The sequence below is a fragment of the Panicum virgatum genome, chromosome 6N (genome assembly GCF_016808335.1).
Source record: "Panicum virgatum strain AP13 chromosome 6N, P.virgatum_v5, whole genome shotgun sequence".
Classification (NCBI taxonomy): domain Eukaryota; kingdom Viridiplantae; phylum Streptophyta; class Magnoliopsida; order Poales; family Poaceae; genus Panicum; species Panicum virgatum.
In genome coordinates, this window is record NC_053150.1 from 41,206,828 (window position 1) to 41,234,803 (window position 27,976).

The 27,976-nt window shown below is 45.8% G+C and overlaps 2 protein-coding genes across 6 annotated transcripts; one reads left to right on the forward strand and one right to left on the reverse strand.

The window, feature by feature from the left end:
* The first annotated feature begins 178 nt into the window (after positions 1 to 178).
* On the forward strand, positions 179 to 27,947 carry LOC120678378 (forkhead box protein L2-like). Of its 5 annotated transcripts, XR_005676509.1 has the most exons (6): positions 19,245 to 21,503; positions 21,611 to 21,712; positions 22,781 to 22,927; positions 25,078 to 25,197; positions 26,814 to 26,969; positions 27,867 to 27,947. XR_005676509.1 is itself a non-coding variant. In XM_039959539.1 (3 exons), exons 1-3 carry the CDS (start codon positions 18,968 to 18,970, stop codon positions 20,119 to 20,121), a joined length of 414 nt encoding a protein of 137 aa, XP_039815473.1. In that variant the 5' UTR covers positions 18,755 to 18,967; the 3' UTR covers positions 20,122 to 20,529. The 5 variants fall into 5 exon arrangements, 1 of the variants encoding a protein (XP_039815473.1); XR_005676512.1 differs by lacking the exons at positions 25,078 to 25,197; positions 26,814 to 26,969; positions 27,867 to 27,947 and adding an exon at positions 179 to 7,145 and having other exon boundaries at positions 20,057 to 21,503; positions 22,781 to 23,197; XR_005676510.1 differs by lacking the exons at positions 25,078 to 25,197; positions 26,814 to 26,969; positions 27,867 to 27,947 and adding an exon at positions 23,006 to 23,197.
* Positions 25,516 to 26,254, reverse strand: LOC120678380 (transcription factor UPBEAT1-like). Its single transcript, XM_039959540.1, has one exon. The coding sequence runs from the start codon at positions 26,161 to 26,163 to the stop codon at positions 25,927 to 25,929; it is 237 nt and encodes a 78-aa protein (XP_039815474.1). The 5' UTR covers positions 26,164 to 26,254; the 3' UTR covers positions 25,516 to 25,926.
* Positions 27,948 to 27,976: the final 29 nt, after the last annotated feature.

Below are 27,976 nucleotides of genomic sequence, written 5' to 3' on the forward strand. Positions count from 1 at the left end.
AACCGTCATGTGTGCAGCCCACAAGTGGAGGTTACAACCGCCATGCATACGTGGGCAGCTTTGCTTTCAAGACAAGCTAACTATAGCTTAGCTTATAAGCCAAGCAACCTTAGCCTTGCTTACAAGCTAAGCAACCCACCTTGGAGGCCTATAAAAGGGAGCCCCTACCTCTCATTCAGCACACACCATTTGGAGAAGAGAAGAGTCCAAGCAAGATGTAGTCGACTTAGTAGAATAGGGAGAGTGTGAGGTGAGAGTCTTGGCGAAAGCCAAAGTAAAGGAGCGGTGCCGAGTTCTCTCGGCCTTACTCCACTTTGTAAGCCACCTCATAGGAATGGAATATCTTCGGAGTGAAGTTCCTCGTCTCTCATCGGTATCTCGCTAGTCTTTCTCTTTACTTCAGTTACTTGTTTACTTTCTGTCATTGATCTGTGGGATCCCTAGTCTGCGTAAGTAGCAAGCTCTACTTATTTGAGAGTGCTTTCTGTCTTGCCGGGAGGTAGGAGTACGTAACTCGATAATGTTAGGCGTGGTGCCTAGACTTGGTTAGTTACATAGGGTTGTGTTCCACCCCACGGAACCGTTGTGGTAGTCGGCAGGTGGTGACAGCCATGTCCGTCCCTTGTAGTCCACCACGTTCGGGTGTTTTCATAGCAGTAGTTGCAGGTTACCGTTGGACTCCCCTCTCATCTCTTTCTGAAGTCCTTCCTCTTTCAGCCGCCGAAGCAGATCAAGATAGTTTAGTTGCAAGTCTTCCGGATAATAAGTTGGCTAACCGACGTTAGACCCTCTACCCACTTATCTTTCTTCCCCTGGTGGGTCTGGTTGAACTAATTCTAGGATTGGTTGAAACTTTACCGTTTCTTGGATTCGATATCCCAGGTATACTCCCTGGTGAAAACTACATCGGTCTCTGTGCACTTGCGGAGTAATTCGTATAGGCTAAGGAGTGCCAACAAGATTTCTGGCGCTGCTGCCGGGGAACAGTAGCAACACTAGTCTAGAATTCGTTCAGCTGTACACCTTTCCGCCCATCCACATGGAGTTCTACTCCTAGTTATCCAGCAGTTCCATCCCGCGAGTATTTGGAACGGCCACCATTCTACCATCCCCCCTTTTATCTGATGGTTACGAGATCAGTCCCAGTCTCGTAAATCATGGTTCGTGCATAGTCCTTCTCTATGAGAAAGGACAAGAATCCCTGCTGGAATTCAACCATACCCGGTTGGAACCAAAACACCTTACGGTGAAGCTCTCCCCGTTCTCTCTGACGGGCGAAGCGAAAATTTAGTACGACCAGACGGCAGGGAGAGCTGGAGGAGATTGGATCAACTTGAAGGATGAATTTTGCTCCCCTGCTACCAGAGTGTTCCCACTTGGAACAGCATGGGAAAGATCTTTGCTGACCGCAAAATCCGGGACACCTCATCGTATCCCGGAAGATGCTAAAGCAACACCTCGTTGGTTTTTGGAGCCCCGTTTTCCACTCAAACCAACTGAACACCCTATCAGCTGCATCCTCTCACCTCCACCACATATAGTGGAAATTACCGAACCAATCAAGTCCACAAATTATGAGCAATGCATTGATGATACGCCAATGCTCATCATGACCTCGGTCATGTTTCAAACATGCCGAAGGAGCATAAGTGCATATGCTCAAGATCTGAGGCATTCATTCTAGATGCTACATCACAGATTGAGGGTCTTACTGTGATCACTAGCAAGGAATGGATAGAGGAGCAGAATTCGATTCTTGAAAACTCCTCTGCACTATTGGGGACGCTGTACCACAAGAGAACTTCTACAATCCGAAGGAAATCATGTCCTTCTCTCGTAAGCACCCGAAGTGGATCGACGGCCAGATGATGGAAAGTAAGGAGATTTTTCCATGTTATGTCCCTAAAGATGGGGCGTAACAAGATCTTTCCGGATTTCCACATCTTCGATATCCCCGAAGGTGATAAGTTCTCTTGATCGGTCAGCCAATGGAGCCACTTGTCAACTCCTATGGATTCCGAGCTACTCTTCATAGCTCGAGGTTGACAAAAAGAAGATCCCGGTCAGTCTAGTCTATTCAGGCAATACAAAATATTAGACCGGAGCAAGACCCAATGGAGAAGGCAATAAACATCTCTAAAGAAGATGCCTTTCAATTCACTTAGGAAATAGATCTGGGCGGCCACCTCAAGCTCAACGAAGAAGAAAAACCGCAACATTTTCTTCTTGGGCTGAAACCGCTGCCTACTAGGCTGAAGAACGCCTTCCTCCAACATCAACAATAGCATGCCAGTCTTCATCAGCGACAAGCTGATAGAGAGTGAGACTTGGCTGCTCGTTGCAGTCCTAGAGAAGTACCGGTCCGTCATCGGGTATTCTCTCCAGGACTAGAAAGGGGATCAACCCCGATTTGTGCTCCCATTGCATTTTTATGGAACCGGACCATAAGTCATCCTGAGAGCACCAGTGATGGCTGAACAATGCGATGAGGAAGGTAGTGAACCAAGAGGTATTAATACTACTGCACGCGGGCGTCATCAATCCCATGTAAGACAGTGTTTTGGTTAGCCTAGTTCAAGTGGTCCCAAAGAAGGAAGCAATCACCTCTGAGTAGAGCGCTCATATCCCAGAGGGAAGTCATCAAGGACGTGTATCGATAGTCAACAAGACTATCTGAAATGACCACTATCCTCTCCCCATCTTTGACGAGATGCTTGAACGGCTGGCTAAGCACTCATTCTTCCAATACCTTGACAAATATTCTGGTCATCACCAAATTCGTATGACCAAGTAAGACTACCTTCACTTGTCCATACAGCACATTCGCCTACCGGTGAATGTTGTTGGTCTTTGCAACGCACCTGCTTTACTTCAGAGGTGTAAGATGGCGACCTTCTCTGACCAAATTGAGAGCATCATGAAGGGTTTCATGGATGACTTCTCAGTCCTTGGCAAAGATTACCTTGAGAATTTAGACAAAGTTCTCAAAAATTGCCAAGAAACACACTTTGACCTTAATTGGGAGAAGTGTCTCTTTATGGTCAGAGAAAAGCTTGTCCTCGGACATTGAGTGCCATAAGACACTCGTTTCTTCACCCATCATGCATCCTCCCAATTCGAAATTTCCTTTCGAGACCACGTGCGGTGCAAATGACTACGCCGTCGAAATAGTGCCAGGTCCATGCAAGGATAATCAGCATTAGGACAAATCTTATGCAAGTAAGACATTGACCGGAGCTCAGTTATGCAACAATGGAGAAGGAATTTCAGGCATTGGTATTTGCCTTAAGTTCAGATCCTACTTGGTTGGTGCTAAGGAGATAGCATACTCGGATCCTGCTACACTAAAGCACATGTGATCAAGAAGGAAGACAAGCAACGACTCATCCGTTGGATTCTGCTCCTACAAGAATTTGATCTGGAAATCAGAGATAAGGAAGGAGCAGAAAATTGTGTGGCTGCTCATCTCGCAAGAATTCAAGAAACCGATTGACTTCTCAAGAGATGATACTCTTCTGGAGATCACTATATTCAGTCCAAGGTATTAGAACTAAGTGAATTTTATGGAGACTGGATATATATCTCTAGATGAAGACAAGAAGAAGTTATATTCACCTCAGCAAATACCACCCTTGGGAGAACCCCTATCTATTGAAGTCTGTGCTATTGGTTTACTCCAATCGCTGCATCCCGCTTTGTGAGACACGCGAGACTCTTGAGCGTGCTACTTCTTACCATAAGGATGACACTACGGAGTATTCCGTATCCATGCTTAGGTTTGGCAGAATGCATAATTCTAGCCAACCAAGTTTTAAGACGCTAAAGAATTGGTACGGTGCCCAAGATGTCAGATGCTACGCCACTGAAGAGCAACCTTCAGTTGGAAGTAATCGACATATGGGGAGTTCACTTTGTGAGTCTTTCCCTATATCAGAGCACGTGCATCTTGGCAGCCATGGACAATTTGTCCAAATGGATGAAGCACTTCCTGTGTTGCGGCCGACTCGAAGAATTCAAAGAAGATGATACAGGAAATCACATTTCCTTGCTTTGAATTTCCAAGAGTCATGTTTGGTAGTGAAGACTCACACTTCACAAGACAAGACCTGCAAGAAGTGTCTCAGCGAGTTGAGAGTAAAACCATCGGGCTGCTACTCCATACCATCCCTATACCAATGGCCAGGCAGAAACATCTAACAAGAAGACCAGAAACATTCTGCAGAAGATAGTGAATGCCATGGGGAAAGGATGGAATAGCATGATACCCGAGGCACTCTGGACATATTGAACATCCATCAAGACACCAATAGGACAAACATAGAACCAGCTGATCTATGGCAAAACTTGCCATATACCAGTTGACCTTAAGTTCAGATCCCATGGGGCAATTAAGAGGTGAATAATGGATCTCCAATCAGCCAGGGTTAAAAAGAAAATCCAATAGGCTGAATTGGATGAATGGAGGAAGAAGGCCTGCCACAGCTCCAATCTCTACAGGAAGCAGATGAAAAGATGATACGATAAGCGGACTAAGATCAAGCATTTCAAAGTGGAAAATAAGCTATTCTTCTCTATTTCCCGCCTTCATTTGCTCGGTCTAGTAAGCTTAGAAGTAAGTGGAAAGGGCCTTGTCTAGTGAACCCTCCAGGACAATGACGGGAATATTGAAAATGTTCCTCAAGCCCAAACCACCGGAACTCAAAGAAATAGACGTCTTCGAGTTATCCGAGCTAGAGCCCCTGTCTATGGTCATCGCCAGACCTTAAATGTGCCTTACCCTAGTCTAGGATAATGGGTGCCAATTTATTTCTCAAATTTTGTTTCAGTAGCGCCCAGTTATGTTTGAAAAAAAAACTAAAATAAAATGAAATAAATGCTTCATGCTTGTGCTTTGGTTGTTTGGTGCACATTTGTGTGCCAACCAACCTCCCCTATTCTAATATTTTCATCAAGTGCATAGATGAACATCATGAACAACACTGAGACGGACTTCTTGGTAAAGTTGAGCAAAATTTGATGCAACTTAAGATCAGGTAGCTAGATTAGACCTGTGCCTAACCAAAACATCGACATGACAACTCGTCACGGAGGTTTGTGACCCCATATTTCTTTTCCTTCCTGATTTTCATTCAAATTAGTTCTAAATGAAATAAATTAAAATTTGAATGAAACTCTTGGAAAGATGAATTCTCACATGACTTCCAAAGGTGCCTAAGTTTTATTTTTTATGCGAGTACTCGTTACCTTTGGAACTTATTACATGATAGGATCACTTAAATTTTTGTTTATTGACCATCATGATATAATGAAATGAGAGACATGTTCTTTCTAATTCAAAGTCTTGGTGTGTTTCTTTAAAAAGCTAAAAAGAGGCAACTCTCATTCACTTTTAACTATATAAAGTCCTATCCAGAGCCATACACGAATAGAATTGAACCCACATAGCTATCTTTTGACATTTTGAGCTTGATCAAACATCATTGCCTTTCGAGAAATGTCATGGTCATCGAGTACTTTGGTCATCCACTATGCATGTTCATTAATAAAGTCCATCAAAAGTGGTTCACCAAAAGCTCTCCATCCCCTTGAAAAAAAAGAGTGAGCAATAATCTTACTCGAACAAAAAAAAAGAGGACAAAGGGGAAGAATGGAGAGGCCAAAGTCAAACACCACTCAAAAGGACATTCATTCCTCACACACACATGCACATGACCAAGTTCTAAAGGTGACATGATCTCTCAAAGACAAGATCTTTGATCTTGCAAAATAAATGACAAAGATATGCAAGTTTATCCCTACCTTGAGCTACACAAAAGCCTTCTTAAACTTAGTAGAGGTTTTCTCTAAAGACCTTAGTGAGGTTCAAACACAAATTGAGGGACTAAGAGTGAGTTGAAAGAGATGAGAGCCTACCTCCTGTTTTGAAAATCTTGCAAAACCTCCAAATATAGAGAAAAGGAAGTGAATCATGTTCTCCATCGAGTTGTTCTGGGGATCAATATTCGAAGGTGATGGTGTTAGCCACCCGGAATCCAAGGTATGAGGAAAGTTTAGAAATAAATCTTATGCATTCTTTGAGTTCATGAAACCAGGCTTCGCTCTTTTCCGACCTTATTGCTCGTGGCGAGCAAAATCTGGCTATGGGGGTGTGTTGGTGGTCGATATTGGTGATTTTCGCCGCCAACACTCTACCAGATTCATGAAAGACAAGCCATACTCATGCCAAATTATCTTATATTAACAAGTTCTATGAGTTTTGGTGAGTATTTGAATGCAGGAACAACATGTACGAAATTTGGCCAAAATGGGAGAAAACCCAGGCCGGCCGGCCTATCAACCTAGCAATTCAGGCTCATCTTTGGCCAGAGTGCTCATGAGTGCAAATACAAGAAAACCCAATGTGATTTTATACAAAATGCACAAACCAAGACCGAAAGGCTTGAGCCATGACAAGTTGGGTCCACATGCAGTGAGCAAATTCAGAACAAGTCCTAAACCGACTTGAGGAGGAAAATACAAGCGTTGATTGGCATGTCAGTGGAACGGAGGGTCGAGGGGGGACAACCCCAGGCCGGCCGGCCTAGGCCGGGCCGCCCGGCCCCTAACTGCCTCGCTTCGGACCAAGCCAATGCAATTGACTTCATCAGGCAATCAGGAGTGTCCACAGAAAGGCAGCACAAATTTGACGGAGATCCTAGGCCGGTCGGCCTAGGGGAGGCCGGCCGGCCTGGCCTTTTTGCGCCACATGTGCAGCCTTTTAGAGGGAGTTACAACCGTCATGTGTGCATCCCACAAGTGGAAGTTACAACCGCCATGCATGTGTGGACAGCTTTGCTTTCAAGCCAAGCCAACCTTAGCTTAGCTTACAAGCTAAGCAACCTTAGCCTTGCTTACAAGCTAAGCAACCCACCTTGGAGGCCTATAAAAGGGAGCCCCCACCTCTCATTCAGCACACACCATTTGGAGAGGAGAAGAGACCAAGCAAGATGTAGTCCCACTTAGTAGAATAGGGAGAGTGTGAGGTAAGAGTCTTGGGGAAAGTCAAGGTAAAGGAGCGGTGCCGAGTTCTCTCGGCCTTACTCCATTTTGTAAGCCACCTCGGAGGAATGGAATATCTCCGGAGTGAAGTTCCTCGTCTCTCGTCGGTATTTCGCTAGTCGCTCTCTTTACTTCTGTTACTTGTTTACTTTCTGTCATTGATCTGCGGGATCCCTAGTCTGCGTAAGTAGCAAATTCTACTTATTTGAGAGTGCTTTCTGTCTTGCCGGGAGGCAGGAGTACGTGACTCGATAGTGTTAGGCGTGGTGCCAAGACTTGGTTAGTTACACAGGGTTGTGTAACGCCCCATGGAACCATTGTGGTAGGCGGTAGGTGGTGACAGCCCTATCCGTCCCTCGTAATCCACCACGTTCGGGTGTTTTCATAGCAGTAGTTGCAGGTTGCCGTTGGACTCCCCTCTCACCCCTTTCTGAAGTCCTTCCTCTTCCAGCCGCCGAAGCAGATCAAGATAGTTTAGTTGCAAGTCCTCTGGGTAATGAGTTGGCTAACCGCCGTTAGACCCTCTACCCACTTACCTCTCTTCCCCTGGTGGGTCCGGTTGAATTAGTCCTAGGTTTGGTCAAAGCTTTATCGTTCCTTGGATTCGATATCCCAGGTATACTCCCTGGTGAAAGCTACATCGGTCTCTGTGTGCTTGCGGAGTAATTCGTATAGGCTAAGGAGTGCCAACACTTGCAAAAAGAACACCCAAGTGAAGCAGAAAAAATCTTCAATAATTACAAGACCGTATTTGTTACCGCCAATGCTTATATATGTGATGGGTCCAAACAAATCCATGTGTAGAAGCTTTAGAGGCCTTGTCGAAGTGAGGATGTTCTTGGCGGGATGTGGAGCACCAACTTGCTTTCCGGCTTGGCATGCGCTACACAACCTATCTTTCTCAAAGACAACATTTGTTAGTCCTATGATGTGCCCTTCCTTTTGAAGCTTGGGCATGTTCCTCATTCCAACATGGGCGAGTCGGCGGTGCCATAGCCAACCCATGTCGGATTTTGCCACCATACAAGTCTTGGGCTCAACCTTTTCCGTTGAAAAGTCCACAATATAGACTTTGCCCTTAAATTGACCCGTAAAAGCAATAGAGGAATTGTCCATTCTAAAGACGGTCACACCCTCCTTAGTAAAGAGACAATTGTAGCCCATTCCACAAAGTTGTGAGACAGACAATAAATTTTACCCCAAGGTATCAACAAGATAAACATTTGTAATTGAATTCTCATGAGTTAAAACAATCTTACCCAATCCAATTACCTCACCCTTGCTATTATCTCCAAAGACAATTGTTTCCTTTGGAATGTTGTCATATTCAATTGAGGTGAACAAATTCTTCTCCCGGTCACATGATTTGAACATCCACTATCAAGCAACCAAGCGGTGCCACCGGAAGAGTATTCCTACAAAACAAATTATGCTTGGAATTTAGGTACACAAATAGATTTGGGTCCTTTTAGGTTAGATGGATACATTTTGGGAACCCACACACTCCTTAGAATCTTCTTCTTTGTGTTGGCCCCAACATATTTGACCACGATTTTACCATTGTGGTCCATTGTCACCATATAATCCGTAGTGTAGCTTGGTGAAGGCTCATGCACGGTGCTCTTGTGCTTGATGAAAGCTTCTACTTTCTTCTTGGCCAAAGTAGAGATCAAGGGTGTCACTCCATATGCTATATCCATCAATTCACCAAGATTACCACCCTTGGTGAAAGAAAGGACTTCCTTGCCCTTGACCATCTTCCTTTCTTCCTTGCCCTTGACCACTTTTCTCTCATTTACCTTTGCTCCCTTGTAATGACCAAGCCCGTCCTTTATGGTAGGATATCTACCATCCTTGTAGATGACCTTGGGCTTGGGCTTTACATTTTCTTCATAGCCATTCTTGACTATCATGTTTAGCCTCTTGATTTCACAATCTTTGGCTTTGTTCAACTCCTCTAGCTTTACCAAGTTAACAACACAAGCTTGTATATCAAATTTATAGCATTTAGAGCAATCTTCACTTGTGAAGACACTAGAGTTTGGAATTGTCTTAGAATGGGTTTTTGTGCTTTCCCAAAGGACATTATGATTCAATTCAAGGTCTTTGTATTTGACTGTCAAGCTTGATAAGCTATTTCGAAGTTCCTCATTAGTGGCCTTTAGGAAGCTAAAGAATCACTAGCCATGGTGTTCTCCTTTATCAGCCTCTTGTTAGAGTCATTAGCCAAAGACAAGTCAATGGATAATTTCTCTACTTTAGCTCTTTCCTCGGCAAGAGACTTCTCTAAGGCAAGGTTTCTCTCTTTTTCTTGGATGAGCAATTCTTCTTACCTATTGAGTGTCTCTTTCTTTTTCTGCAATTTCTTACCATTTGGAGAGGAGAAGAGACCAAGCAAGATGTAGTCCCACTTAGTAGAATAGGGAGAGTATGAGGTGAGAGTCTTGGCGAAAGTCAAGGTAAAGGAGCGGTGCTGAGTTCTCTCGACCTTACTCCATTTTGTAAGCCATCTCGGAGGAATGGAATATCTCCGGAGTGAAGTTCCTTGTCTCTCGTCGGTATTTCGCTAGTCGTTATCTTTACTTCTATTACTTGTTTACTTTCTGTCATTGATCTGCGGGATCTCTAGTCTGCGCAAGTAGCAAATTCTACTTATTTGAGAGTGCTTTCTGTCTTGCCGGAAGGCAGGAGTACGTGACTCGATAGTGTTAGGCGTGGTGCCAAGACTTGGTTAGTTACACAGGGTTGTGTTTCGCCCCACGGAACTATTGTGATAGTCAGCAGGTGGTGACAGCACTGTCCGTCCTTTGTAGTCCACCACTTTCGGGTGTTTTCATAGTAGTAGTTGAAGGTTGCCGTTGGACTCCCCTCTCATCCCTTTCTGAAATCCTTCCTCTTCCAGCCGCCGAAGCAGATCAAGATAGTTTAGTTGCAAGTCTTCCGGATAATAAGTTGGCTAACCGACGTTAGACCCTCTACCCACTTATCTTTCTTCCCCTGGTGGGTCCGGTTGAACTAGTTCTAGGATTGGTCGAAGTTTTACCATTCTTTGGATTCGATATCCCAGGTATACTCCCTGGTGAAAGCTACATCGGTCTCTGTGCGCTTGCGGAGTAATTCGTATAGGCTAAGGAGTGCCAACACCATGCTGACGTCATTACTCTGGTGCATTTGTCCGACGGTGCGTCGGTTCATCCGATCCTTAAGAGTGTGCCTTGATCCCCCAAACATGCTCTCTGGTACATGATCCGACCATTACTCTGACACTCCTCCCTTGTACACGTCGAATCATCCGGTCACACTTGGTTTTCTTCAACTGAGCTCTGAACCCTGTCATAGTTGCTTCGATGCCTCTTGATTTCACGCATCGTACAGTCCGGCTTCTTCGGTCGGATAATCCGACCCTGTGGTGTCAGTTTATCCGGTGCAACTGAGTTTTCTCCATGTGGCCTTCCCTGAGTACTGCAAATTGCACTGATGCCATTTCATCGGTTTATCCGGTGCCAGCCGGATACTCCGGTGACCCATCACCGGTTCATCCGGTCCTACTTGTTTCTACTGAACTCGTCCATTTCAATCTTTCTTCGAGTTTTTTATTCGTGTTTTGCTTTGCTAGGGCTTTTTTACTTCATTCTTGGGACCTGATGAGATACACTTGACAAATACGTTAGTTCCAATGATTGCGTTGTCACTCGATCACCAAAATCACTCGAAATGGCCTAAATGGGGTCATGTTCGTTACAATCTCCCCTTTTTGGTGATTGATGACAACACAATCAAAGCAAGCATAAATTTGAAAAAAAAGACCAATTGAACCACTTACACTTGGTTGGATGCTTACCACCATCCAATGTCGACTTGAACTCCCCCTAAATTCATGATTTCTCCCTTTTACTTCTCCCCATATTTCTCCACCTTTGGAAGACATTCCTCCCCCTTGGGAGATACTTGCTTTGATCCACATTTCTCCCCATTTGGAGTCAAATCACCTAAAAAGGCCTTGCAAAATAACATAGCTCAAAGGGAAAGATTAGTAGCCTAGGGAGTTAGTTCCATGAATCATGACCCAATTGTATGATATCAATGAAGATACCACTTGAATAATTACTAGGGTGGATCACAAAATATGAAACTTGCATGATATGGACTAAGCTTTTCACAAGTTGTGTGCACAAAAAGATAATGTGAAAATCAAGTGCACAACTAGATATTTAGACCAAGAAAGCTTAGATCATATCATACACGGAGGTAGCTCTAAAGGATAAGGAAATGATAAATATACCAAATGAAAGAGTTTTAGAACCTTGCATACCTCCGGGAGTCACTTAGTTACCTTGGTTGTACCACTTGAAATAAGATGAGCGACAGGCATTTGGGTACACCGAGAAGAACAAATGTATGAGCACATAGCCTATGAACTTAGCTATGGAAATTTTAAGTTCAATAGAGCATGGCTCAATATGCATGAAAGCACACTACTTTATCTAATCACTCTTATAGAGTTGTTAATTCACATTGAGCGTGAATAACATTCTCTTAGAGTGTTAGCTCCAGAAAGAGACTATAAAATATAAACTTTCAAACATTGTTAGTCTCCAAAATCACAAACCATAGGATGAACTCCCCCTAAATGTGTGCATTTAGTGTTTGAATTACGAAACAAAAATATGCACATTGTTTATGACAACAATTGAATGTTTACCCTATAGCTTGTGCTCATGGTACAAAAATGAAATACATACCTCATGAAGTCCATGTACCATGAAGAAGTGATCTTGTGTAGCTTTCTACACACTTATCAAATCATATAGGTTGCTCATGAGTTAGAGCAAGTCATAAGCAACCCACCATAAGTAGCACTAGGAAATACAATGCATGTAGACATCTTAGCAAGAGTAATGGAGCTACATGATGCATGAATTGAAATCTAACTACCATTACCTTATGGGGGACTTGGGTACCAAAATGTCCAAGTTGTGAGTTTAGCTTCTTTGGCTTGAATCTTCTCATCATCTTGTGAGCTAAGCCTCCAAATCCCTCGATGCCATTCTTGGCTTCAAGTCTCCTTTGGAACCCACACCATTTGAGGTCCCTTCATGTTGGTGATGACTTCCTTGGGCACCCAAATGGAGCGGTTCTAACTCCAATCCTTCTTTCCAACCTTGTGAGCAACCACTTTGCCATTGTCCTTCTTCTTGATCATATAGGTGGTGCTTTTGTTCTTGTTCTTCCGGTTGGGCTTGGTGTAGATGAGAGAACTCTTGATTGTGATCTTCTTCTTGTTCTTCTCATCCGGAAGCTTCTTCTTTTGTTGAGAGCACTTGTTGGACTTGTGGCCTTCTTGATGGCACTTGAAGCATGTCATGGTGGAACCCTTCTCAAGCTTCTTCACCATGTCTTCACGGTTATCTTGAGAAGGTTGGACAATGCTCTTGCCCTTCAATCTTGCCAAATCCTTCATGAGTCTTTCCACTTCTTGTTTGAGCTCATCATTCTCCTTGGCAATGAGATCATCACATGGTTCTACAACAACATTCTCATAGCATTTCTCATTGCAAGGGTTAGAGCAAGATTCATCAATTAAATCAATACAAGAAGTTGAAACATCTACCTTAGAAGTTGAGTTTGCACTAGAGGTAGATTGCTTAGTTTCCAAAGAGTCATTAGATTCTATAGTGATGCTCTCAATTTTTAATTTGAGCTCTTTATGCTCCTTGCTAAGCATTTGGAATTTGCACAACAAATTATCATAATTTGTAGCAAAGGTGGCATTAAGATCATTAAGAGCATCACATTTTTTAGATTGTTTCTTAATTGCTCTTTGGTGCTCATGTACTAAATCAAGAAGCTCTTTATAGGAGGGAGAGTCGGAGTCATCATCACTTACATCGCTTTCCATACCTTTAGCCATGAAGCACATGTTGGATGATGAAGCCGTGCCTGTGTTGAAGCGGGTGGTGAAGGTCTTGTTTGACTCATCACTTGAGCTTGTGCTTGATTCTTCACCACCACTTGTCCATTCTCCAAGAACTACAAGTGCTTCTTCCTTGGGCTTCTTCTCCTTCTTCTTCTTCTTGAATCTCCTCTCAACTTTCATGAGTTGATGGTGAGGCCCATCTTTAAGAGAGACCATGTACCCCATCAAATTGATTTTCTTCAAGCTCTTGTTCATGATTTTCACTTGCTTGTAGAGCTTGGGGGACATGACTTCATCTTCATTACTTGAGGAACATTGGCTTTCTTCCTCTTCACTTGAGCTTCCCTTGATTGCCATCTTCTTCAACAACCTTTCTTGCTTGCTTGTGAGAGCGCTATGTGTTGGTGAAGAAGGTGGGGCTCTTGCCTTGATGTCGTTGAGAATCTCATGGGCGATCACCTTGTTGAGAATTTCATTTGGTGTCATTGTTGAGAGCTCTTTCTCATAGAGAATAGTTGTCACCAAATCATATTCCGGCCTTCGGATAGAGTGAAGGATCTTGCGAATGAGCTCCAAATCATCAATCTTATTCACCTCTAAAGAGTTAATCTCATTCACAAGAACATTCAACCGTGAGTACATAGATTCGGCATTCTCATTATCAAGTTGCTTGAAGCTATTAAGTTTATCATTGAGAACATGATATTTTTCATTTGCAACATCTTTTGTGCCCTCATGGTTCTCACTAATAGTTTTCCAAAGATCCTTAGCATTTTCACAAGCAAACACTCGGTTGAAGATGGTGTCACCAAGAGAGGTTAAGATAGCACATTTTGCTATAGCATCAAATTGTTTCTCTTGTTGACCTTTGTTTTTCATGCCTTCACTAGTTACTCTCCAAATGTTTAGGCCCTTAGTTTGGAGATGGGATTCCATTAAAATCTTCCATCATTGGAAGCCCATGCCATCGAACCGTGGAGGAGGTCCTAAAGAATCCATCCCTTCCCCGTTGAGCTAACTCACTAGGCGGTGAAGCCTAATACCGATCCTATGAGCCGGTAACACAAATTGCCAATAGAATTGGCTTCCTTTGTGAGAAGTGTGAGTCCCGGCTCTGATATCAATTGAAAGAAATTGGGTGCTCGTAACCTAAGAGAGGGAGGGGTGAATTAGGCAAACTAAAAACCTTAACCTCAAGCTCCAACTATTTGGCACAAAAAGTAAACTAGATCATGCTATCTAGATGTGCAACTAGGGTTCATCTAGTGAAAACCCTCATCCCAAAAGAGTCATGCAACCTATATCCAATCCTATCAAGACTCTACTTTATAAAAGTAAAAGCACACAAGATTGCAATAAGTAAATGCGGAAGCTTAAAGGAGGGATGACAGAAAGCAAACTCTTATGACACGAGGATTTATCCTGTGGTTCAGTTAGCCACAAAGGCACACCTACATCCATGTTGTTGAAGCACTCACAAAGAGTATTGCTTCTCGGCAATCAAGTCTCTCCTGAGGACACCGAGCCCACGGTCACCTTGATCCCGGGTTCCACTAAGGAGCTTCTCCACCAAGGAAGGGGGTTTCCACGTCCCCCGCACAAAGCTTGTCATCGCCGCTCCACACCAAGCCGGAGGGTCGAGGATGTGCCGGCGAGTCACCAAGACTCCAAGGATGGCCGGCTCATCGAGATACACTTTTGTTCACTCAAGAACCAGAGCACAAGGCACACAACCTTGCTCACTCACTCACTCAAGGGCTAAACTAGTGCTAAACCTAAGGATGTGATCACTAAGCACTTTGGTTGGCTTGGAGGTGTTCTTGGATGTGTGTGGAACTTCTCTGAACTCCAGCAAACTTCAAATGACCAGGGGAACCCATATATATAGCCCTCAAAGTTAACTAGCCGTTTTAGAGCCGTTAATCTTTTTCTGCATAGGGCTTCGGATAAACCGACCAGGTAGCTTCGGATCATCCGGTCACTCACAGACCAAGGTAGCTGTTGGGTCTTCAAATTCCTGATGCAGCACGGGTTAGATGATCCGGTGTATTAGTCCGACGGGCATCGGATCATCCGGTCCTGAGCACTTTTCTTCTTCTGTGCTTGCCATGCTGATGTCATTACTCCGGTGCATTTGTCCGACAGTGCGTCGGTTCATCCGGTCCTTAAGAGTGTGCCTTGATCCCCCAAACATGCTCTCGGGTACATGATCCAACCATTACTCCGATGCTCCTCCCTTGTACACATCGGATCATCCGGTCACACTTGGTTTTCTTCAACTGAGCTCTGAACCCTGTCAGAGTTGCTCCGACGCCTCTTGATTTCACGCGTCGGATAGTCCGGCTTCTTGGGTCGGATAATCCAACCCTGTGGTGTCAGTTTATCTGATGCAACTGAGTTTTCTCCACGTGGCCTTCCCTGAGTACTGCAAATTGCACCGACGCCATTTCATCGGTTTATCCGGTGCCAGCCGGATACTCCGGTGACCCATCACCGGTTCATCCGGTCCTACTTGTTTCTGCTGAACTCGTCCATTTCAATCTTTCTTTGAGTTCTTTCTTCGTGTTTTGCTTTGCTAGGGTTTTTTTACTTCATTCTTGGGACCTGATGAGATACACTTGACAAACACGTTAGTCCCAATGATTGCATTGTCACTCGATCACCAAAATCACTCGAAATGGCCTAAATGGGGCAATATTCGTTACAATATCCCAGTCGTCGAGATTATTTCCTTTATATTCAGTTCATCCGCATCCATAATCCTCTATACATCATTCTTTATCCCAACTACCCATCCATAGGACCCACTCGTCATCCTCCCTCCCTCTTTTTTACCCCCTTCTGTCTCCCACCCCCGCGCCCTCCGAGAAAATTGCATATTTGGGACTCCAAACATTGTGCTTCGCAGTTTTGCCATTCCAAACATCGACTTTGTAAAAACGGGACTCCAAACGTTAGGCACTTGATTATACTGCCATTTGGGATATTTTTCCTCTTCTCTTTTTTCTTTTCATGTATTTGGGAGGGTGAAATGTCTCTCTTGCCCTCTGTATTTGCATCAGGTTCTGGACGATCAAGCCGCTGCTCTCGTCTGCCATCACTGGGGCAGGCACTGCAACCGCCCCTGCCGCACTGCAGTGGTGGCCAGGCACTGTAGCACTGCTGCCGCCCCTGCCTAGCAGGATGGTTGGCCCGCCGCCGCCCATGCAGGCAGGCTGCTGCCGCTGCAGTGGGCGTGCAGCACACCGCCAGGATGAACGCATCACAGGAACCTGTATGCAGGTCGCAGTAACTTTCACATCCTTGTCGTTCTAGTAATGGAGGAGCTTAAAAGTTAGAAGGCAACACAAGCGGCATGATGTGCGATGGCCGCTCGATTCGGACGGGGCAGGCGTGCCCACGCTGGGCCGAGCCATGCCGGATTCGCTCTCATCTGCTAGTGGCATGCTCTACGGTGGCCGGCAGTGGCCGGGTGGCGGCCGGTGGTTGGGTGGCCGGACAATGGTGCGGTGGCCGCTAAAACTGGTATAGGGTTTCAGTCGATCGTATCGCGATACGAGATGAGCGACAAAATGTGCAAATACAGAGGGGCAAGAGAGACATTTCACCCTCCCAAATACATGAAAAGAAAAAAAAAGAAGAGGGAAAATACCCCGAATGGCAGTATAATCAAGTGCCTAACGATTGGAGTCCCGTTTTTACGAAGTCGATGTTTGGAATGGCAAAACTGCAAAGCGCAATGTTTGGAGTCCCAAATATGCAATTTTCTCACGCCCTCCATCCATATTCTCTCTCCAGTCTCCACCGAGCACAACCTTGCTTGCCGGAGCTCCTGCGCGCCGCGGGCCCTCCACGCCCTCCTCCACCTCCGCCGCGACGGTCGGCTGGAGGTTCGGACCTGCCTCGGCTCCTCCGCCGAGCTCAGGGCCCTGGCAGCGGCGGCGAGGCGCCGCTCGGTGGTGCGCAGCCGCGCAGGGGCTTCAGCGAGCCCGGCCCTCCGCCCCGTCCTCCCTCCTCCCGCGCCCTCCCATGGCCGCGGCTTCTGTCCCTCTGCCCTCTCCTCCCGCCCCCTCCCATGGCCGCGACGCGACTGGCGTGCGGCCGGGGCAGCGGTGGCTGCGTGCGCACCTGCATGGCGCGGAGGCGGGCCTCGCAGTGACCCGAGCTAACGCTAGAGACGCGCACCTCTTCGCTGATGCCACTGCGGGTGAGGGTGTGCGCCCCTTCTCCCTCGTGGGCATGGACACCATCTTCCCGAGCTGCTGCCTCGCGCGCTCCCCACCGCCGAAGGAGCCCGCCGTCACCACAGAGGTCGCGGCACTATTCGTTCGCCGGCCCGGCGACCGGCTGGCCCTTCTGGCTCCCGCTCCCGCCGCTGCCGCACCTCTCCCGGCTCCCCGACCGCTTCCGCTGCGGCGAGCCCTAGTGCGGCGACGGCCTCAACACCGCTGCCGCCCCCTGCCAGCGGCGAGCTCGAGCCTCGCAGCGGTCGGGCTAGCAGTGGCCGCGCGCGCCTGCACGACGCGGAGGCGGGCCCTGCGGTGGCCCGAACTCACCGCTGCCTCCTCCAACGCTCCTCACCTCCCTCCCCGGTGGTCTCCTTCCCTAGCGCGCTCCGTCCGCTGTCGCAGCGGCCCCGGCTCGGCTCCGGCGGCGCGTACGCGGGAACATTGTCCTCTCGCGCGGGCCACGACCATGGCGAGGCTCCCATGTGGCGGCGCGTGGTGGATGTAGGCGGCGGCGCGCATCCTCGGCTCGGCGAGCTCCCGACGGTAGGGTGCAGGCGCAGCGGGGCAGCGGCGGACCAGACGTGGACGTGGACGCGCTGCTGGGCGGAGGTCCAGGCGCGCAGCAGTTGCGAGTGGGCCCGGAGACGAGGTAGCACACGCCCTCTATCCCGGTAGATTTGGCGGAAGTGGAGCCATACTCGATTTTACCGTTCGCGATGCAGTACGCCGCTGCGGCGGTTTTCACGCTAAAGCTTTACTTCAGTATCGGATAGATGAAGGGTTAGAGTACCCACTGTGGACATACTAAGGCTTGAATTTTGTTGGGTGCTTCTTACTTTGAGCCTTTCCACCGTTCTTCCTTTCGCGAGGGAGCAGAAACCGTTAAAATAGTGCCCCTTCGCTCTGTTCGACTGGCTTGTCAACCAACCAGTTAGCAGTGCTTTTTTCTCACACTAAATTAGCATCAGCCACTAATCAACCAGTAGTACATTTCTTTCATAACAAATCAGCATCAGCCACTAGCCACAACCAGCCAAACAGAGAGTCAGTTTGGATCCACCTAACTATAGCTAACTAAAATTTCAGAATCAAACTTTAGCCGGTTAAAAGTTTTCGTAGCTAAACTTTAGTTGACGTGTTTGGATCTAGCTAATAGACCCAGCCAAATTTATATGGCTTTAGCTGTGTTGAAATAGCTAAGGTCAGCTAAAGGTTAGCTGTTTTTTTAGCTGGTCCAATTGGATCTCTAGCAACTAAATTTAGCCAGCTAAAGTTTAGTTGGTGGATCCAAGACATGCTCTAATAAGTCTAACTAAAAAAATCTGTAAAAATGCTCTTGATACTAAAAGGTGAATAGCTGAAGTAGTTAAGCTGGTAAAAAGTATGTAAAAATGCTCTTGATACTAAATGATCTGAATATAAGAAAAGAAAAAAGCCCAGACAGACGCCAAAAGGAGGCTGCTCCTTCGGCCCAACCATCCTGGACAAGGCCGTCGAATGCAGTACTGAAGGCCCAATTCCCAACCCGACCGTTGGACCTTCGGCTTCCTCCCCAAAGGCGCCGGCCGCCACGCGTCGCCACGAAGCCCGCAGGAAGCGTCCAGAAAATGCCACGTCGAGCCTCTCCTCCGCCAGCTCCCCCCTCCGGCTCCGCTTCGAGACGCTCCAGCACGGCGCACCGACCGGCCGACCCGATCAGCCGAAGCACGCCGTCCCCGACTCCCCGACGAAACACCAAACCCCCAAATCTCGCGGAGAAGAAACCCCAAGGCGGGCCGACACGATGGAGAAGAGGGATCTGCTCGGCGTCCGCAAGAGGCCGCAGCCGGCGGCGGCGAAGCGGCGGGGCAGGGCGGTCGCGTCGGCAAAGGCCGCCGGCGGCGGGGGTGCTGGGGGCCTCGCGAGGGCGATCGCCGTATACCTCGCGTCAGACTCCTACATGTACGCGCCGCTGGTGTCCGCTCCTCCTTCCCCGCCGCCGCCACCGCCGCGGCCGCAGCCGCAGTCGCATGCCGCGGCGGCGCCCCCTTCGGCGCCTCCAGTTTCCACTCCCGGTACGTTTAAGCCATCAGTTCTTCGTGCGCTCAATTTCCCATCAAATTCAATGAGTACCGCACAAATTGTCCCTGGTTTAGTTTAATTTTACCGTGACAGATTATGTTGCGATTTTGGGGGTAACCTTAGTCGAATTCAACCATGTATTCCCTGTTAACGCTGCAAATCCTGGGGTTGAATTCAACCATTTATTCCCAGAGTTTGCGTTTTTTAGGGAAGGGAAGTGATTAATAGGCTATTTGGGGAGCTGTATGATTCTTGTGAATGTTATTTGAGCGTCGTGTATGTAGCAATTACGTGACAGTGCTTGGAATAGTTACAGACGAACAGACATGATTAAGGAAGTTGTAAAATGCTGAAGTTGTAGATGATGTTGAGAGCACGTTGCTCAATTGAACTTGAAACACACGAATGTGCAATGCCAGGGATGGAACTGTGGGGGAAGACATCCACTGCATTTCCAGAACCAGAATTAAGGGTGTTGTTTAAGGATTCAAACCCAGGACATTACGTATACATACCCTTGGTCATAGCTGTAGAAAACTACATGTTCTTTGCAATTTTGGGACTAATCCAACTATTTATATATCACCATCATCAAATCTTTAGTTGGCAACACATCTTTGTGCAGTCTTCAATGCCTTGGATGGAGTAATTCGAAGGCAATGTCTATGTATTGGATATGTAGCTTACAGGATTATCTCTTCTGGTGCTCATATACACTACACGTCTACTCCACTGATTATTGATTGATGTTAGTTTTTCTTTGTCATGTGAAGTGTTCACATTGCTATATGCTGCCATGGAAATTGTGCAGAGAAAGAAGTCACACTGGTGCAAAAATACAGAAGCTCTTGGCAAGCTACCTTTACTGCCTACTAGAAGAATTTGTGGACATGTTGGAGTTGCTCGTGGAGCTGTGTCCTTTAAGAATAAGTTTTAAGCTCTAGCGTAGTTGTTTACATACTATGTTATGTTAATGTCAAGACACTGTCGGTTAACAATCTACCTTTCTTCTGGAGCTCTCATGTGATCACTCACCATTTTAATACGGATTACATAGTACTGTCCTACCTATTCTTCCTGTTGTTGTTAATTCTGCCTCTCCTTTCTTTCTCCACTGCTGAATTTTGATGTTGTTATATATGGTTGGCATTTATTGTTATGCTGTCCATCTGAGCCGCTGATCTTCCTCTGCTACGTAAATCAAACAGGTATAGAGAATGAACATTTTTAGGAAAAATGAATGCAATACATTCTTTTTTGGGAGTCTTGGATTACAGGCGTTAATCTGTCATCATGCTCTTATTTTACCCCCTTCCCCTTCTCTATGCTTTCTTTTTCTGTTCTCACCTTTTGAGGACAGTAATCTGTCATGTTGTTCTTATTTTACTCCTTTCCTCTTAACATGCTGTCTTTTTTGTTCTCTCCTTGTAAGAAATATTGACTCTAGTGTTTCCACTAACGTTTCCTTAGCTGAGCTTGAAACATCTTTCTAGGGGTTGTTGATGACATGGATTAGAAAAGCATGCATTCTAGCTCTTGGGCCACTTTCATTATTGCTCTCCGACTAACTTTTGTTTGGGTTTAATAAGGTTAGTTGTGTGGAATGATGAGCCCGTGGGGGCAAGGGAAAGGGCAAGCGTGGACAATCATGAGATCTCATCTGATTTAAGCATTGTTGAATATGACCACTTCTTGTGTCGGGCCTTATCAGAGAAGTACATTTCCATGGCCATGCCTGAGATTTTTGTGGTGCTAAATGTGGGGATAAACGATATTTAATCAGTGGTCCGGAACAGCATGAGAAATCCATAGGGAAGGAATGAAGGTGGCCTAGCCTATCTGAATTAGTTGGAACAGAAGAACAGGACCAGCCACATGCGTGCACATGGCTTAGAGACCCCACATCTGCATGGACTTCCAACTGGATTTGGATATGCATGTAGCTGCAAACAAAACTTGATTTGCTGTGTTAAATCTGGTCGAAAAGTAATCTGTACACTGAAAAGGAAATGAAGTTTTTATAGGTGAAGACCTAGTTCCTTTGCTGTGTCTGCATTTTGAATTTTGAGCATCTATAGTTTTTGTTGGTTCTGGTTTCCATTGCTAGAGGTAGAGAGGTTTTGAGTCATTCTGTGTTAACCTTTGCTGTGAAGTATTTGAATCCACCTTTCCTGTGCAGTGGCAGTGTGGCACCCACCCACATCAGAAGTTCAGTGAGAGAATAAAAGGAGATACTTGAACTGATTGCGCTGAAATAGGTCTATTAGCTTTTCCTATCTGCTTGACATGTGAAGTACCGGTTGGTCTAACTGCTTAAGACTCAGGAATAGTCTCCTGATCATTGTGTACTTTTGCTTTCTTCCAGTGAAGCCTCAGCAGTGCAGAAGGCCTGCCCTTTTGTGGTTGTGATAAAGGGTGCTGATCATGTGAAGGGAAGTGCTGACGATGGATATGTTGATGGTTCCAGGTGTGTTCCACCTGCCAATGGTTTAAATGTTAGATGTATATCTTAATCAATTTTCAACAATTCTGATGAAAACCTTGAGGAGTTGCATGATAAATTTCTGCAAGATTCTGTCTGGATGATAAAATTTACATTATGACATTGCTTATGAAAAATGCAATCCCTGCACTTTACATGTGAACGAGATGCAATGAAGACCCACCTCACCATTATTCTATAAAATAAGTCTCATCATCTTCGCCTCCTTTTTGTCTATAAGGAAAATCAAACATGGGGAAATCATACGCATCATGCATCATCTTCAGTTTTTCTTATCTCCTGAGGGGCATTCTTAACATCTTATCAAGGCACATGCACCATGCGTCATATCTCGTGTGATGATTGCCTATTACTTTGAGAGGACATCATTTGTCTTAGGTTCTTAAAAGTCCTACTAAACAACATTGGACAGATCCACTGTATGGCGACTTCTTGTCTTCATGCCATCAGTGGTTGTTGCAATTTGATTTTGCATCATGTAACCTCTTAATGTGAATGATGTGATAATTGAAGCAGTTAAGACTTCATGCTTGTCAAGGCCACATCAAGTTAGCTATATACTGGATTAAGTAAGATTTGGATGCTTTCTTGAAATGACTAGTTCTTGTTGTGTAGCACATACATATTTCTGTGTCCAAGGGTTGTCAGAAAAAAATGGTATTGTACCCCTAATTGGTATTGTGCTCTGTGCTGTGCTTATTATGATCGGTGCTCCATGTAATGCTCCAGCTGCTTCGAAATCTTTGAGCGTTCCATTTGTTATTTGACATATTGGGAGTGTATTGCATGTGCCATTCTACTTTTCACAAAGACAACTTATGCAGTGTCCTAGTTTCAGCCTTCTCCTGTTTAATATGTTGATGATGTAGCATGTGTTATTATTATTCTTGTAATCCTACATGTGTTAAGGTTTTTTGTTGTCTCTGATTCAGTGGACTACAGCCTTGTCACCTCTGGCTCTTACATATATGCTAACCCACCATTGTTTCAATCACCCTAATCCAACGCCTTTCCATTGTACTCTCATTACAGGCTAATGCCAAGCACATGCTACATGGGCTGCGACTTGTCTATGGTGGATAGTCCAAATCATAGCATCGCAGGGACACATGCTCACACATGGATGGGCTCCAGGTGCTGCAATAAAGCCACGCAACCCCTCGGAGCTGTATCATTAAGGTAAAGGTGTCTTGATGCCACTTTATTATGATGGTCATATCATTGTACGCGCACTAAGCGGTTGTGTGTTGATACCAGATTACTTCTGAGATACTTCTAATTTTCGACAAGATTGGTTATCGAGCTTGCAAAAGATAGGGGCAGTACGATTGTCGTCCGTGCCTTTAATCCTGTTTGGCTGCATCTTTAGGCAGCTGTGCGGCTTGATGTTCCCAGGATACATGCTTGCTAAGTAGATGGTTAATCTGAGCCAAGTTGATTTGCTGCCAAGGACCCTAATTTTGGAAGGTTTTAATTTTTTTTGAACGAACCACACAAGATAGTGCGAGTTTCATTGATATAGCAGAGAAAAATACAAGCATACAGCCTTGGGAGGCCATAGCCAGGAAAACAAAAAGAAATTGAAAAAAGAAGAAATCGCCCGGTTGGATTGGGACGTCAACACGGGGATCACAACGCACCTCACCCGGTTGGATTGGGTCATCAACGCGAGGAGAAACTCGAAACGACCTCGAGAGGCCCTAACCGATTGTGGAGCGCGGTCAAGACCACTCCTCTAGGCAATGCTGGCCGAGCTAAGCCAAGCCAAGCCGGTGCGACAATCAACATTCTCCTGCACGTGAAGTCACCACCAAGGCACGATCTAACACCGATAGAAAAACAAGAGAAACAGATAGCCCTGCACCGAGCAGGCCACCGCCATGCAGGACCTGACGCTATAGTGCCGCTGCAACGTAATCCACCGTCCGACGGAGTGGAACTGCCGAATCTGGACCTCTCGCTGGCTGCCTCGCAGTCGCCATCGCGAAAACACAACGCACGGAGGCCTCGCCTTGCCCGCCGTTGGACGCCACCTCTCGTCGCCACGCCGAAGACACCGCACGCGGAGGCCTTGCCACGTCCGCCTCAGTGCTCCATGTCACGGATCCGTCTAAAGAATTACCGTTGGTAAGATGAACAATGTTGCCGTCGGTAAGGTTTTAAATTCTGGTCCCAAGGTCCTGACGTGTCGTACAGTACATGTTAAGTGGATCAAGTTGGATGCTAATAAAATCTTAATATCCACAGACCACCTAATCTGACATGGTAATCTGGCGCCAGGCCTGGGCAACCACCAAGTAGTCATAGCTGCGTTGGCAACCTGCAGGCTGTAGCTGAAATGCCATGGCAGTATCCCACAGCTGGCCTGGCTGTGAACAATAATCCCAAGGGGAATGCCCCACATGGCTGTGCTGTAAAATGCAGAATCTTACTATCGCCTTCAGCTTAGCACACGCTGTTGCAGTGTGTTTTTTTTCCTCGAGTGTCCCGACAGGAAGCCTGGGCGGCTGGGCTCAGTGGAGTGTACTACTTTTTAGCTCCCACGGTTGAATTTAATGTCACCCACTGAGAGACAACTTGCTAGATTCAAATTAATGACCATCTTCTTCCTGAGAGCTGCGTATCTCTGCTTCCTGAAGTTGAAAGGTAGAATTATGTTCAGGTCGTCTGTATAGGAATCAAAGTGCCTGATAAGGAAGTTGATCGCAGTATGGAGCATCTGCATGGATGTTTTGCATCTAAGATTGCTTAAGCCTGGACAAAAAGAGTAAAGAAAACTAGAATGTTCCTTCGATGTTAACATTGGCATGTCCCAAAACCATCTCCCTGCTAGATAAACTATGGCTTGTTTTGTAGGATTGTTTTGACACCCAAAAGGATAAATTGGTGACAAAGAGTGGCAAGAGAGAAGGGACAGCGCTCTCCAATGATGTGGAGCAAAAGGCCAGAGAGCAGTCTTGCATGCACATGCCCTTGCTTGGACGCTTCCTCTGGTAGCCCAGCTGCTATCTATCTGGTCAGCAGTACATTTACGCATGAATTAAATCCCCGCACGTACTATGTGCTCTATCTTCATCATAGCATCCTTTTCAAGTAGGATGATTGTCGATCACCAGTTGATGTGACGTGTTAGCATATATTCTCCTTGGGTAAAAAGGATCAAATCCCACAATATCAACCGTCTGTCTGTCTATCTACCTGAAGAAATGGACTTGACAGAAAGAACTTCCCTTTCAGTGGCAACACTCCTTTTGACGGGGGGAACCCGAGCTACACTAATTGCGTATTTATATAGCATTTCCATCTTATGTTCTTAATTTTATCCACAGGGAGACATGCTAATGCAGCAACGTTTGAAGAATCTTCACTCGCATTATACGGTTCTGGCTGGATAGGGAATATCTTGTGCTACTTGTGGATGTCTCACAATCTTAACAAGATCCAACACTGTAAGTATATTTTAATAATCCAGAGCTTGATCAGTAATCAGTTGATGATTGATCAACTAGTATGGACTGAAAGAAGGATTGTTTCTCAGATATTTTTTTCATTGTCCTTATTGGTTATGGAGAGTCTGATTTTTTTTTTTGGAGCAGAAGTGTCTGATTGGTAGGCACGCACAAGTACATGTCCTTCTAATGAGTAGCCCAATCAGTATTCAGTAATGACTCCATTATTCGTAATATGACAGATGCTGCCATACACATGATCCTGTACCTGTAGGGATCATCAAACTTTATTCTTTTTAAGTTATTTGCGAGATGATGTGGTTGCATGTGTTTGTGCATATAGTCTTAGAAGCCCTGCCAATGACTGGAGGCAGTAAATGGAAGAGCTAGGCAAAAATCTGTTGACACACACCCACACATACAAACAAATGAAATACATGAACCATGCATGCAGACCAGCTAGCGTATTGACAACCACCAGTCAAAGCAATTTCTTGCAATCAGCTGGATAAAGGGGCTGGCTTTTCCAGACAGATTTAACTAATAGACACACTTCCATATGCGACCAACCAATCGCATAGGGAAGGCACAATATGCTACTACTTGGTTGGTGGTAGGGAGGAGTTGAACAGAGGTGGCCATGGCAAGAAATGTAGCTAGGTTCTCTCGTCCCTCTTACATGTGCTGGTGACTGGCATGCAAATCATCGGCTGTCTTCACCAGAGCTGGCTACACACCGTAGATGTTGGAGAGCCTCCGTAGGATGGCCACCTTCAGCTCTAGCGCGCAGATGTACTCGGCGGTTTGCTGGAGCACCGCGTCGACGTCGGCCTTGCGACGAGTGCCCACCGGCACGATCTTCTTGAGCTCCCGGAGACGCCTCAGCACCATGAGCTGGAACGGCTTCCTCCTCCTCAGGGACATCATTCCTCTTCTAATTTTGGTGTTTTTTCCTTGTGTCACCATGGATTCTCTCCCTCTCTCTCTCTCTCTCTCTCTCTCTCTCTCTGTGTGGTTGGAGCAAGTGAAGAGTTGTATTAAGCTTGTAGTGTGTGGTGTGGGGGTGCAGTGAGCGGGGGTGCTTATTTATAGGTGAGAAATCTGAGAGACGAGGCGTGAGAGATTTCACTTGGCCATGTGGGAGAGAACTAGGTTCTAAGCTGTAGACTGAGCTGTAACCTGTAAGGGGGTATACTTGGAGCCATCACAGACCAGTTTTGTGAGCTTGCCCATATCTTATGACTGTGTGCAACTATTATTGGCTAGGAGTAGGGTGGCTCCCTGCTTATAGTTTAATCCAAAGAGGAAAACCTATAAGAACCTCCCAACGCTCATAGTCTTATATAGCGTGGTATAGGTTCTGCCTCCCTCGACACAGTTATTTACTCTTGTTTTTGTTTTCTGTATGGTCAATTGTCATGTCAGCGAGTTGGGCCATTTTGACCTGGTTATTAAGGTAGATATTTAGCTGATTTGGGTGGTGACCAGGTCAACCACAAAGTGCAAATAACAGAAGGTTCATGAGACTGTATCTGGCGCTGATTGCATTTACATGTTATGGATAGGCGCTGATAATGGTTTGCATTTTCTCTTTTGATGTTGCTGCGTCCCAACAGGCCATGAGCCCATGAGAGCGTATCACTCAACTCGCTTGCGATCGCTGTGGATGAGAACATGGAAGCAGCTGCTGGCCTTTTGTAAGGATGAACAGTGGCTTGGCCGGCTGGGGGGGCATGCAGCTGTTGAAGCTAGATGACAGCTCGAGAAATTAGGTAATAATTGCTTGACGTCTCCACGTCTCGTGCACTTGTTTCTTCCTTGCCATGGGGCTCTGTCCTCTCGTGCGGTCTATCTTCAATCCAACCTGATGCCGAAATGGCCACTGCGCAAAATAGCTGCCCATCATTCTGAGATGTAACCACTTCACATGATTGCTAATCGGCTCAACCACATAAAAGGGTCATATAATAGCTCTCATCTCTGGTTTGATTAGCAATAAGTCCGCCAACTAAGTAACATTTTGCTTGTCGGAGAAACAACATTTGGCTGCATCTCTGCTTCAGATCATCATGTGGCTTTTGAAAGCGGTTTCTGGGATAGACTTAGATAATTTTGTGTACGGTAATTATCCGTAGACATATATGATGGCTTAATTGTGTGGAATCATTAAGGACTGCTGGACCAGCTCATGCAGCTCACCGAGTAGATATGTATGCAATTCTATTGTGCAAACAAAATTCTGTGGCCAATTGTTAGCAACCCATTCTTTATAGGCTAGCTTAGCTGCAATGGTTAACTAGCGCAAAACACTATTGTCCAAATCATCATCACAGGATGGTTATCAGTGCCTGCAATCATTGGGAGGTTCCATGTGACCTTTGTCAAGTTGTGGCACAAACGTTGCCAGAAGCTACGGCATCCCATTCCCCTAGCAATGTTTTTACTCTGCAAGTGCCGAAGCAGCAGTAGCCGCCTGCCTGCACACACATGGCCAACTTGTGCTGGAGCAAAATATTCAAATTAAATTGCAGGACAGCTGAAGAACTGGTTTGAGAGAATGCTCACTTTCTGATTTTATAATCCTTATCAGAGAATAGTATAGAAAGACTGAAAAAAAAACAGTTCAATGCCTGAGCTGATCCAGTTTATTAATCGATCAATAAAACCAGCATGGAGATGGGTCTGGCCAGGGGATTCTTGCTCGTTGCCCTTCAGATGAAGCTGCACGTGCTGGTTGTCAGTGGAGTGTTAGGAGGAAAGCAACATTTGTGATCTAGTA

Coding starts and splice junctions, on each gene's coding strand:
- LOC120678378 (XM_039959539.1), top strand. CDS start 18,968: ATGGAGAAGAGGGATCTGCTCGGCGTCCGCAAGAGGCCGCAGCCGGCG. Junction 19,239..19,870: donor GCCTCCAGTTTCCACTCCCG/GTACGTTTAAGC, acceptor ATCTTTGTGCAG/TCTTCAATGCCTTGGATGGA. Junction 19,949..20,056: donor TTACAGGATTATCTCTTCTG/GTGCTCATATAC, acceptor GAAATTGTGCAG/AGAAAGAAGTCACACTGGTG.
- LOC120678380 (XM_039959540.1), bottom strand. CDS start 26,163: ATGGTGACACAAGGAAAAAACACCAAAATTAGAAGAGGAATGATGTCC.